This window comes from Anticarsia gemmatalis, chromosome 23, assembly GCF_050436995.1.
Source record: "Anticarsia gemmatalis isolate Benzon Research Colony breed Stoneville strain chromosome 23, ilAntGemm2 primary, whole genome shotgun sequence".
NCBI lineage: Eukaryota > Metazoa > Arthropoda > Insecta > Lepidoptera > Erebidae > Anticarsia > Anticarsia gemmatalis.
In genome coordinates this window covers 8,209,794-8,222,455 of record NC_134767.1, presented here as the reverse complement: position 1 = coordinate 8,222,455, position 12,662 = coordinate 8,209,794, and the positions used below count along the sequence as shown (strand labels likewise).

Sequence of the window (12,662 nt, the reverse complement as noted above, 5' to 3'; positions counted from 1 at the left end):
AAGCATCCATTTGTCTTTATTTAGGAGTTATACATGTCTAGCCCTCGGTTTGTTAGTAAATTTAGCGGCAGTTTATCTATTCAAAATCGTTCTTTTTATGAGTTTAAACACTATTAGATTATTGCATTAATAGATAATTTACCGTTAAAAGTACCACAGAAACCGGGGGTAGGAGTCGATTTTTTAAATTTTCAATTGCTCTTGTCTCGCGGGGTCTTTTACAAATATACAAACAACGGATACAAAGCACGACCAAAATCGAAACAATTATTAGTGGATCGCACAAATAATTGTTCCGCGTGGGAATAGAACCCACGACCTCTCGACGCAATGGTATTGGCGTTGTGACCTAAACCACTGCGTCACGGAGGCAGTCGATTAAAGAAACCTCTTAAGACCCTGTCCAATAAATCGTAACAAATTGACTGAAAATTGCAAATAAAATTCATTTAAAGGATACATATCTAACTCAAACTCTATAATTTAAAGAATTAACTCGTCATTCTGTATTGCTTGTAATCGCACATAATCGGGTTATTATATAAGGTCCAGAGTACAATGATGGACAATACGCTACTTTTACGTTTTATAATGAAAATGTGTATTTCTGAGACGCTAATTATAGCCAGTTGTGCTCACCGGTCTTTGAACGATCTGTGGGTTAAGCAACCGTTGGCGCGGTCATTCTATAGATGGGTGACCGCATAGTGGTATATTACTACTGGTTTGAATTAAAAATATATTTTTGTGTCGAATGGACCATTTATCCGGGGAAGGCTTTAGGCTATATAACATCACGCTACGACTAACAGGAGCAGAGTACCAGTAAAAAATGTTACAAAAACGGGTAAAAATAATGACTCATTCTCTCTTATGTGACGCAAGCGAAGTTGCGCGGGTCAGCTAGTCTGGGATATAGGTTAGGGCTGGACTGTGGAGGACAGTCACACAGTCCCAGTCTCCCTTACACATACAGTACCTTCCCGCTAGTGTGTTCTCGGTCTAAGTCCTAATTCGCCTTTTGAAGTATTTTGTAGAAAACACTAAATGTACGTTAGAAAATTAAGGAAATACTTATGTCCGTAATTATATAGTTCAATAACTTTAACTTGATATCTAAACAGTTGAATTCAGTCTTTAGAATTTAGTAGTCATTTTTAAACTGAAAATTTTGTACAATATTTTTGCTCACTTATTTTACGGGTCGGAAAGTTGACCATCCGTTTTTTGGTCAAAAATTGGCCATATTTATGAGTTAAAAATAAGTTTGATATTTTTTTTTCATAATAATATATTTTTTTCACTCAAAAAACTATTTTTATATTTTTTTCAAATATATGATTTTTAAAAATGAATGAATTAGTATTGTTAGTAGTTTTTTTATGTGTGTTAGTGGAAGATGTAGTGATGTTCAAGTCTGATCCTGTGTTACCTCATTTAGACGATGTCTGGTGGGGTCCTAATGAATTAAAGATGCACAATGATACGAGTATTAGACCTTTTAGAATTCATTTTCATCACGATGTAAGTATATATTCTTATTAAAATATTTTAGTTACGCAGAGGTGTATACATATAATACATCCGTGTTTCGCCACAATGCTAGTCCCATGTAATAGGGGCGAGCCTATTGGCATATAAGCAAACTCCGAAATACTAATGAAAATATTGTAATATAAACTGGAAAAAAATTAATAGCTTCTGACAAACTGGAAACGACTGTCAGATTTTCGTAAATGACAGCTGGTACCTACAATTTAAGGTGCCGTCCAAAACACGAAGAAACTCGATATGTATAAGCTGAAGAGATGGTCACCCATCCACACACCAACCCTGACTAGCGTAGCTTAACCTCAGAGACCCGTGCGGCTGTGGTTACTTAGCCACGAGCTCCTCATGATGTTTACTCAATGTCGCAATTTTAATATCTCAAAACTACTTTTTCAATGTAGATAAAACTGGACTGATAAATGGGCCACCTTACATTAAAAAAAATACAAATCGGTTCATCCAACAAAAGGATATGACGTAACGAAAATACAAACAAATTGAGAACTTCCCCCTTTTTTAAGTCGGTTAATCAGAGGACGCTATAAACCATTAAAATTTATAGTAAAATCTAGACTAGATAATTGATGTTTTAATGAAAAAAATGCCTGTTAAACAATTACAAGTTTCTAATCATAATACGCAATAATACTAGTGTACTCTTTGATTCCCAATAATCTACTTTATCCTTTTATGAATGATTGACTTAGGTAGTAATTAAGTAATTAGTGCCCTTGCGTTAAATGCGAGTACTATTCGGAAGTATTTCAAATCGTTGATCGAGTCAGTAATTACTACTTTTTCTGCAGAAATTAACCTATATAAAACTCTTCCGCTCATGAGTCACTGACTCATTGACAACGCAATAACGCGTAGAAAGTTAAATTTGATATGAAGATTCCATAGCAAGTGTAAAAGAACACTAAGAGAGAATTTTTGAAAATTCGACCCCGGAAGTGGTGAAATTTCACGCGGGCAAAGCTCCGGGCGGAATGCTAGTACCTCACTGCTGGGCAAAAGTCTCCTATCGGAATGACGAAGGGTCAGGTTTTGAGGTTACCATGTTGAACAACTTCTGGTTTGAGATTTTGTATTTCTTCAAGAACTAAGGCATGCAAGATCGATCACGTTGCTTCCTTCACCGTGTATTAGAAATAATTTATTATCACTTGTTGTTATAACAAGAAATAATACATATGTAACTTCTAGAAGTCGTTAGCGTTGGCTCGGGTTCGACCTGGCATTCTTAGACCACTTGGCTATCACCTTAAATCCAAAATTTTAAGCTGTTGATGAAATTACATATGTACATTCATAAAATCCCCCCTTTTACCAGTAGGGGTAGACAGATACCAAAGAATAAAAACAGACTAAATCATCAATCAAATTACTTTCCCAGATGATCCAAGACCTAAGGTACCGTCTTCTAAACCACCGCCCGTTCACCCCTCCACTGGAAGGTGTGGGGTTTGATTACGGGTTCAACACCGACTACTTGCACAGCTGGGTGGACTACTGGGCCAATCACTACAACTTCAGGGAACGAGAACACCACTTGAACCAGTTTCCCCAGTTCTTGACTAATATACAGGGATTGGATATTCATTTCTTATGGGTTAAGCCACGTGTAAGTGCTTACTGAAATTTTAAGACAATCGTAATCATTATTACATTTAAATCACTGTTGGATGACGTTTAAGTTAAAAACTTAACTTTTTCTAAGAGCGAGGATTGGATGGAATGGTATGTGATCCCAAAATAAAAGGTTTAAAAATTCCAAGAAAATGCACATGCATTTATCACTTTTACCTACTTGAACTATGTATTTATACTTTTTGTATCCAACTAGAATTTTTTTTAAAATTTAACATAAGATTCTAGACGTTTACTATCTGAGCTATTTACTTCCAGAATTTTTCAGAAAAAAAAACTATTTTTAATTCCCTTGGACATATTTTTAGATTTTAAAATTAAACCCATCTTTTTCTAGGTTCCTCCTCACGTGAAGGTAGTTCCACTTTTATTTCTTCACGGCTTCCCAGGATCCGTAGTGGAATTGTTCAAAGCTATACGGCTTCTCACTACTTACTCAGAAGATAGAGACTTTGCTATAGAAGTCATTGCTCCGAGTCTACCTGGATATGCGTTTTCTGATGTAAGTATTTCTATGCACGTTTGGCCTAATGGTTAACGTGGTCACCTCGCTGCAATAACCGTAGTCCGTAGTGTGTCGCGTCGGGTAGGTTCGAATCCCACTCCGGGCAAAAAATTATGTGATGAGCACCAGTATCTGTTTTGAGTCTGTGTAAATTAATCTATGGGCTTATTTAGAAGTATATAGTATTTTATCAGTTATTTGGATACCATAGTACAAGCTCTGCTTAGTTTGGAATCAAATGATCGCGTGTAAGTTGTTCAAAAGATATATTTATTTATGGACTTTTTTGTTACTACTTTTGTAGTTTGGATAATAGTGGGTTAACTACAAGATCCTGGGTTCGATTCCTAGGTCAAGAAGAGAAGCCTCACCATATTTTTATTGTTTTCAGGCTGCCATTCGCCCAGGCTTAGGTGCTTCAGAAATGGGAGTGGTGTTCAAGAACTTGATGCACAGACTTGGTTTCGATAAGTTCTACATCCAGGGCGGAGACTGGGGCTCTTATATCGGAATGAGCATGGCTACTATATATCCTAAGGTATAACGAGTAATCGTCAAGTATTTTTTCTGAAGAAATTTACCATTTGGTCAACTCACTAATTAGTCATGAATACAATTTTGTGATTCCCAAGATCAAACATTGTTTCAACCTTTGCGGTCCCACTTCTGGGATAGTCTTCTCCCAAACGACGATGAAGTCAGGCCTAGGATTCCACCACACTTTCCGAATACTAGTTGGAAACTTTGCATGCCTCTAAAAGTGTGTTATTAAATTTTAGGCATGCAAGATTTCATCACGAGGTTTTACTTTCAGCGTTAGAGCAAGTGATCATTATTTTGAATACACAATACATATCTTCAAAAGTCATTGGTGTGATGCCTCGGGTTCGAATCGTTGACCACTCACGTGGGAAGTGCCAATTTATACCATTCTTCTATCACCGTTTACTTAACTACTTACTCAAACGAAAATATTATTTTTCTGTTTAGGAAATACTCGGATACCACACAAACCTAGCAACAGCTATAACGCTATCAGCATTTGGTCAATACCTCATAGGAGCTATACACCCGCCCCTGGTCATGAGCACAGCTGTCATGGACAGGGTATACCCCATCACCAAGTACTTCGTCTGGCTTATGACTGAGCTTGGGTATATGCATATACAATCTAACAAGCCGGATACTGTGGGTAAGTACTTACGTTAGAAGAATAATTAGCGAAAGGGTAATTTTCAATATGGTATTGGTTTCTTCGACCGTAATAACAGTAAAGTAGGAAAGCATTTAATCACTTTAATGCTAATCGAAAAAAAATGCTTCATATTATGAAAATTAATTCACAATTCAACAATTTTATGTAACCATTCATTAACATTTAAAGAATATGCTAGCAACTTAAGATGCATACCCCTATAATGTAACTTAAGACAAAGTACAGTATGGCTAGAAAACACCATCAGTCACACAGTCAAAGCTGTTGACTTTCATTGCTGAACCATGAAATCTATTTTCAAAACAATAATATCCATTACACAATTTAGCAACTCAAAAAGTATCTAATTACTTATGAGTGGGGTTGCGATTAATTGCTAGTTATTAATAGTTGTGACTGAAGGTGACTCATTTAAGGTTGTGCATTTATAATACTTTTCTCAATTCTACAGGAGTAGCCATGGCAGATTCTCCAGCAGGTCTCCTCGCCTACATTTTCCAATTATTCTCAAGTGCCAGTCGAAGGAAGTACGTGTACAGAGCTGACGGAGGCCTGGACGATCTGTACACCAGGGACGAACTCCTGGACAACCTCATGATGTACTGGGTCACGAACTCCTTCACCACGGCATGTAGGATCTATGCCGAGACGGAGAATATAAGGAATCTTTATTTGGGCATTATGGGGTTAGTGTTTTGTTATAATTTGTATTTTCTTTAAACCATGACTATCGTGCTACTGGGCAAGGGTCTCCTCCCGATCAAGGGAATGGTTAGGGCTTGAATCCACCACGCTAGGCAGTTGTGGATTGGGGACTTTGCATGCCTTTAAAAAAAGATTAGTTTAAAATGGTTTACCGGGAAATAATTCATCATGCTTGAAATTACTCTCACGTTTCATTGTGAATTAGTAACATTTAATATCCCCTTCTTGTATTAAGCATTAACTTAAATACAAAAGATAAAGATAGTTCTAATAGACAACAAAAATAGTTTCAAAATCATATAAAATAATATTATAGGCATATGATTATCGAACCCAGAAATTACAAAAAAAACTATGATTTAGTCCAGTTGTGCTTGTCTGCTTATAGAAAACATAACTCGTAATGGAAAGATATAATCGGAAATCAGTTCTTCGTCATTAAAAAAACATCTTGTTCCAGACACCCCACTCCAGTACCAACATGGGCGATCTGGGCTAAAGACGAGATCACCTACCTTTCGAACTCTATGCTGAAGACCAAGTACACGAACCTGATCCACTCCACCGTCCTCCAAGGTCAAGGGCACTTCCTCGCCTTCGAAGCGCCGGATATTTTAGTCAAAGATGTGTTTAAAGCAATAGATGCTTTTAGAAAGTGGCATAAGAAGCATTAGAAAAATAAAATATTAGATTTCTGAGGTGTATTTTTCATTAAAAGACATTTTCCTAAAACATATCTATGTAAAATAATAATGAAAAATGTTACGTTTTTTATGTAAATTGGAAGGTAAGAATGTAAAGTACAGTTTATTGTCCTTTTCATCATCAGTCTAATTAACGACTGTAAAAGATCTTTGAAAATTCCAACCGGGACCAACAGTTGCCTTCCAAAATACGGAGGAACTCAATATGTTTAAGATGGTTACCGATCCGCAGAACAACCTCGGCAAGAGTAGATTAACATCCGAGATTGATCCGGCTATTGTTAGATCGATAATAGATAGATAATAATTTATTATAATCAGTGTAAACCTCCAAAATAGCAGTATCGATTCTTTTAACGAGAATTTTTAATGTAATATTCTTCTATGGATTGGTAGTTAAACTCCTTTAGTTAATTATATTTTCAACCGTAGTTAAAATTTACTGTTAACTTAAGTGCAGTATTATTTATCTTAAAGTAGGTTGTTATTTTACTTGGTCGATAATGTACACAGTATTAAATAAACTGAAATAATTTTATATTTATCAATAAATAATTTTATGAAATTCACAGTTGTGGCTACATTAAATAGTATCCCCAAACAACTGGATCTTTCGGATACCTATGAAATTTTGTATAAAAGGGGATATTTTTCTCAGTGAAAGTCAGTGGTGTCAGTACTACGAGTAAGATGTTCTCTCTTAAAGTATTCGTGATCTGTTGCTCAGCTTTGAGTGTGATCTCATATGAGATCAACTATTCAGAGCTGGAGAATGTTCTCTGGAGAGACGACTGCCCAGAAGACGACTCGATCAGACCTTTCGAAATCCGGTTCACGACGGAAGTAAGTAACTTTTATTTTTCTCTTGTAATTTTTTATTTGTTTTCTATACATCCTCGAATGCAATTTCAAAAGTTTTTTTTTTGTACGTCTCTTGTTTTTTTGGAGCAATTTAAGAACTTAAGATGTATAATATTAATATAGGTAACCTATGTAAATATAAAAGTTTCATCACTATCTGATAATGATGGAACACAGACTATAAACCGCAGGCTTTATTCTAGAAAAATACCTCCCTCATAATATTATACATGTAATACTTGGTCTAAAGCAGCCCAAAACAACACGACTATTTCTTTGAGCAACCCGATAGATCTACCGCTTCCTCTTCTTCTAACAGGACACCTGGAAAAAATGATACTAGAACCTTTTTAACAAGAATTGTTTGAATATTTCAGCAAGTTGAGGAACTAAGATACTTGCTCAACAACAGCCGCGAGCTGACTCCTCCTTTGGAAGGAACCGGCTTCCAGTACGGCTTCAACACCGATACGTTCAACGGGTGGGCTTACCACTGGGCGCATCACTACGACTTCGAGGCGAGAGCGGCCATGTTCAATGCTGTCCCCAACTACAAGACCACCATTCAGGGACTTGACATTCAATTTTTGTGGGCTAAACCCAAGGTAAGTCGATATAAGCATTGCTATATGAAATTCAGATTAGCTGTTCCTGTTTCAGTTTGTTAGACTACTTCTACACCACTCATGCCCGGTTTCTGAGGCACATTTAAAGGTAGTTTATCTATTCAAACTGTCATGTTTATATCAGCTTAAACACTATTGAATACATAAACTACTGCTTTCACTCAAAAACCGGGGATCAGACATAAATAACAAATTTTCTGTGCGACGGCTGATTACTCGGTCTTGGGTTTGAATTCCGGGGTCTATCCCACTAGTCCCGTTGAGTTGTCCCGTGACGGGACAACTGACACTATTTTGTCCCAGTTGTCCCGTGGCGGTACAAGTGACACTGTTTTGGTGCCAGTTGTCCCGTTGCAGAAAAATCACGGGACTAATGGGACAGATGGAAGGGTCAAAACAACTGGTTCCATTGAGTTGTTGTGTGACAACAGGTACTTGGTACTTTGGTAAGATAGCAGATGATGAATTGTACGCTGCTCTAAGTAAACTTTAAATTCACAAGAAGTTTTTTTTACCATTTGGGCTTTTCACTTTATAATTAAATTGACAAGAGTGTCTATATCTATGAACTTCCATGCCATAAATGTAAAACGCTTATCCGAAATTCCCTACTTGAAAAAACATAATGTAAGGAAACTAAAAATATATTGTTAACAGGCCTCTGGAGCAGCTCAAACACTCGAGTCAATTCAACATGTACCTAATGTAATTTCAACTTATCTACTAGAAATTAAGAAAAAATGTGCTACAACACACCGTATAACGTCTGCTATCTTACCAAAGTACCAAGTACCTGTTGTCCCACAACAACTCAATGGAACCAGTTGTTTGACCCCTCTGACTGTCCCATTAGTCCCGTGATTTTTCTGCAACGGGACAACTGACACAAAAACAGTGTCACTTGTCCCGCCACGGGACAGCTGGGACAAAATAGTGCCAGTTGTCCCGTCACGGGACAACTCAACGGGACTAGTGGGATAGACCCGAATTCCGGATGTGGTTATTAACTTAAGAATTTTTACGTGCCCGGTATATAGCAATAAGGGGCGTATAGCATAGGACTAATATAATAAATGGCGAATTACAGGTGTATTTTTTATTTTTACCCCGGACATAAGGCTAGTTTTTAAATTTCTATCGCTATCAATAAATTATGATCAGCGCCTCTAGCGGGCTGCGTAAGAACTATTTTGGCTGAACATTTAAAATGTCAAACTCTCGATACCCGACAGTACCGACTGTAGAGAATTGTGCTACAGTTCGACTAACTATAACTGATATACCCGCGGTTTCTGAGGTACATTTAACGGTAGTTTATCAAGTCATTAGCGTTTAAACTCTTACAAAAAAACGCTATTGAATAGATAAACTTCCGCTAGATGTACTCAGAAACCGGGCATTAAAAATTTTACATTGGTTTAAGAATATTACAGTAATTTTATAACATTTCCAGGTTGATTGTGACTGTGAGGTTCTTCCACTGATCATGCTTCACAGTTTCCCTGACAGCATCAACACTTTCCTGAAGACTCTGCCTTATCTCACTGAGGGCTGCAAGAACGGATTCGCTCTTGAAGTCGTCGTCCCAAGTCTACCTGGCTCCGGATTTTCTGATGTAAGTTCTGACCCTTAAAACTGCTGTTTAAATTAAGGTACCTGGGTGAAATATGGCTAACCGAAAAATATGGCCACATACCATTATTCCAAACCTTTTGCATGTTTCACTTTAACTGACACTAGGTGACTAGCAAAATTTGGAAGGGTTGACAGGTATGCCGTTTATATCAACCATCCCCAATTCAGTGAGAAAGCTCCTGTTTATATGTGAGTCAGTAATGAGTTTAATTGACTACATAAATAAATGTCATATCACTCTCCAATTTCAGGGTGCAACTAAACCAGGTCTTGGATCAAAGGAGGCAGCAGTTATCATGAAGCTGCTGATGAACCGTCTCGGGTATAAGAAGTTCTACGTTCAAGGCAGCGACTGCACTCACATCGGTGACATGATGGCTGTTCTGTACCCTGAGGTAAGATGTTATTTTATATGGCACTGTGGCCTAATCATAAATCACAAAACTGAAGTATATTATAGTAAAAATAATTATTTATAGCTGTCAGCAGCTTACAACCATGGTGTCATGATATCACGCTTATAAGCTTATAATAGTAAAGTGAGGAATGCGATCAATAAGATAACAAGTGACAATCGATTACGACCATTCACGACTACAGTAGCTCGATTCTCTACTACTATCGACTACCGACAACCGGCTTGTCATCGAGAAATTTTATATGAAAAAATGATCAGCGCCTGTGACGCGCGTCGTAGGAATTATTTAGGCAGTACATTCTAAATGTCAAACTTTCGGTAGTCGCCAGTACCGACTGTACAGAATTGCGCTAGAGTTTGGGTTACAATTTTCAAAGGCAAACAAATTGCAGGGCTGATGCAAAAGCGATGCCAGTAAGGACAAAATCTGTTTGATAATATTATGGCACCCTGGATGACTCACAATATTAGTCATCTTTAAAACATACAGCCTTCGTCTGTCATCTAGAAGTTAAGCCCAAAGTACTTTACATTTAAGAAAACCTTGAGCACTTATCAAAACTCTCTTAAAGAGACTGCAACAAACAAAAACGGGTGTTCAAGTCACAAGTATAACAGTCCAACTTATATCCCATCTCTTCGGACTTGCTCTCTCGCTTTCTTTTTCTTTCCTTTTAAAAGGCAACTCCCGCACTAAAAATTGCCCTTGTGTCGCGGGGACTTTTACGAACATACAAACAACGGACACAAAGTACAACCAGACCCGAAACAATTATTTGTGGATCGCACAAATAATTGCTCCGTGTGGGAATCGAACCCACGGCCTCCCGATGCAGTGGTATCGGCGTCCTAAACCACTGCGCCACGGAGGCAGTCACTAAAACTGTTACTTCGATTCAAATTATAACATTGTATTTCAGGCTGTCCTCGGTCTTCACACCAACGATGCCATAAGTTACAGTCCTCTGTCCATCGCCGCATGGATCGCTGGTGGATTCTCTGACACTTCACTGGTAGTAGCTGATGAACTGAAAGACCGTCTCTACCCCATGTCTGACTACTTGAAGGCACTTATGACTGAACTCGGATACCTGCATATGATTGCCACCAAGCCTGATACCCTAGGTAAGATTTTCTTTTTGATAAACCTAAAAAATATTCGTGTTTGCTATATTTAAAAAACGGGTACAGTTTCTTTCCGTGTCTTCTAGAACATTAACTTCTTAAAAGGTGTATTTTTAAGCGAACTCTGTTTGCCGATTACAATTTACAACTCCACTCTATCTTTCTCCAATAACAAAGTTAAGTTCATTATCAATAACATACGTACATACATAAAATAGACCCTAATAGCATTGAAAAATTACTTTTTATAACAATTAAAATAGGACATATTTTTTCTCTTATTTCTCTCTCCCTTCTCATATTTCTTCCTCCGCTGGGCAATGATGTTTTTTCATATAGGGAGACGAATAATTGCTGTCGAAAGATATTATTTTATCATCATATACTATCATTAAAACCATTTCAGGTGTGGCGATGTCAACCAGCCCCGCTGCTCTCCTGAGTTTCATCATTCAAGTAGGTTCCTGGCAGACCCGTAACAACTACGTCAACAAGTTCGATGGAGGCCTGACTGAGGTCTTCACCCGTGATGAAGTCCTCGATGACGTCACCATCTGCTGGATGACCAACTCTTTCACCACTGCTGCTAGACTTTACGCCGACACTTTCAATACTAAGACTCTTGAAGAAGGACTTTATGCGTGAGTAGAATTATTCATATTGTAAAATGAAGAATTATTTTACTGTTGGATAGCCTATATATCATCACGCTACGACCAATAGGAGCAGAGTACCAGTAAAATGTTACAAAAACAGGGAAAATTATGACTCATTCTCTCTTATGCAAGCGAAGTTGCGTGGGTCATGTCTATAGAAGTATATAAGTATGTTTATCAGTTATTTGGTTACCATAGTACTAGTACATAGCTCTGCTTACATCAAATGACCGTGTGTGAATTGTCCAATGATATTTATTATTGTATTAATTATTTATTTTATCGCAGGATACGTACATCGGTCCCAGTTTGGAGTGTCCACACCAAATACGACATGGCTTACATGTCTCCCGTCCAGCTACGCATGAGACACCCTCACCTCATCAACGCTGAGGTCTTCAATGACTACGGTCACTATCTGCCCTGCGAGAAGCCCGAGGTTTTCGCCAACAGCGTCCTTAACGCCATCACTGCCTTCAGGCTGTGGCACGAGGAGAGCAGATGCGATCTGTGAATTACCTTTTAAAAGATAATACAAAATATATCCTTTGGCTGTAAATGAAATATGTATTTTTTCTTAATTTTTCTGAAATAAATGTTAGCTTGCAAATTTATTAGATTCTTTTATTTTTTTGAATAACTTATAAAGTTTTGTTGTTCATATCCATACTAATATTATAAATGCGAAAGTAACTCTGTCTGTCTGTCTGTCTGTCTGTCTGTCTGTCTGTCTGCTACTCAATCACGTCTAAACTACTGAACCAATTTGCATGAAATTTGGCATGGAGATATTTTGATACCCGAGAAAGGACATAGGCTACTTATTACTCCGGGAAAATGACGCATTTCCCGGGAAAATTCAGAAAATTCAACGAAGTCGCGAAAAATCAATATTATAATGACATTGAATTAACAAAATTCCGTTGCCATGGCAACTGTTTTAATGGCGGATATGTCTTAGCGCGACTTCGTTATACTAAGAGATATAAATAATTTTGGGAATATTTTTC

The 12,662-nt window shown here is 37.5% G+C and overlaps 2 protein-coding genes across 2 annotated transcripts; both read left to right on the top strand.

The window, feature by feature from the left end:
• The first annotated feature begins 1,138 nt into the window (after nt 1–1,138).
• Nucleotides 1,139–6,325, top strand: LOC142983153 (juvenile hormone epoxide hydrolase-like). The gene is made up of 7 exons (XM_076130022.1): nt 1,139–1,524; nt 2,948–3,175; nt 3,539–3,703; nt 4,098–4,244; nt 4,697–4,898; nt 5,374–5,608; nt 6,088–6,325. The coding sequence occupies exons 1-7, from the start codon at nt 1,351–1,353 to the stop codon at nt 6,299–6,301; spliced, it is 1,365 nt and encodes a 454-aa protein (XP_075986137.1). The 5' UTR covers nt 1,139–1,350; the 3' UTR covers nt 6,302–6,325.
• A 696-nt stretch (nt 6,326–7,021) lies between these two features.
• Nucleotides 7,022–12,166, top strand: LOC142983007 (juvenile hormone epoxide hydrolase-like). The gene is made up of 7 exons (XM_076129767.1): nt 7,022–7,174; nt 7,570–7,797; nt 9,272–9,433; nt 9,705–9,848; nt 10,792–10,996; nt 11,403–11,637; nt 11,941–12,166. Exons 1-7 carry the CDS (start codon nt 7,022–7,024, stop codon nt 12,164–12,166), a joined length of 1,353 nt encoding a protein of 450 aa, XP_075985882.1.
• Nucleotides 12,167–12,662: the final 496 nt, after the last annotated feature.

What these genes read in the sequence shown, in the direction of transcription:
- LOC142983007 (XM_076129767.1), top strand. Translation starts at nt 7,022, where the DNA reads ATGTTCTCTCTTAAAGTATTCGTGATCTGTTGCTCAGCTTTGAGTGTG. An exon ending in AAATCCGGTTCACGACGGAA is followed by an intron (nt 7,175 to 7,569) that starts GTAAGTAACTTT and finishes TGAATATTTCAG; the next exon opens with CAAGTTGAGGAACTAAGATA. An exon ending in CTTGAAGAAGGACTTTATGC is followed by an intron (nt 11,638 to 11,940) that starts GTGAGTAGAATT and finishes ATTTTATCGCAG; the next exon opens with GATACGTACATCGGTCCCAG.
- LOC142983153 (XM_076130022.1), top strand. Translation starts at nt 1,351, where the DNA reads ATGAATGAATTAGTATTGTTAGTAGTTTTTTTATGTGTGTTAGTGGAA. An exon ending in TCTTATGGGTTAAGCCACGT is followed by an intron (nt 3,176 to 3,538) that starts GTAAGTGCTTAC and finishes ATCTTTTTCTAG; the next exon opens with GTTCCTCCTCACGTGAAGGT. An exon ending in CTTTATTTGGGCATTATGGG is followed by an intron (nt 5,609 to 6,087) that starts GTTAGTGTTTTG and finishes ATCTTGTTCCAG; the next exon opens with ACACCCCACTCCAGTACCAA.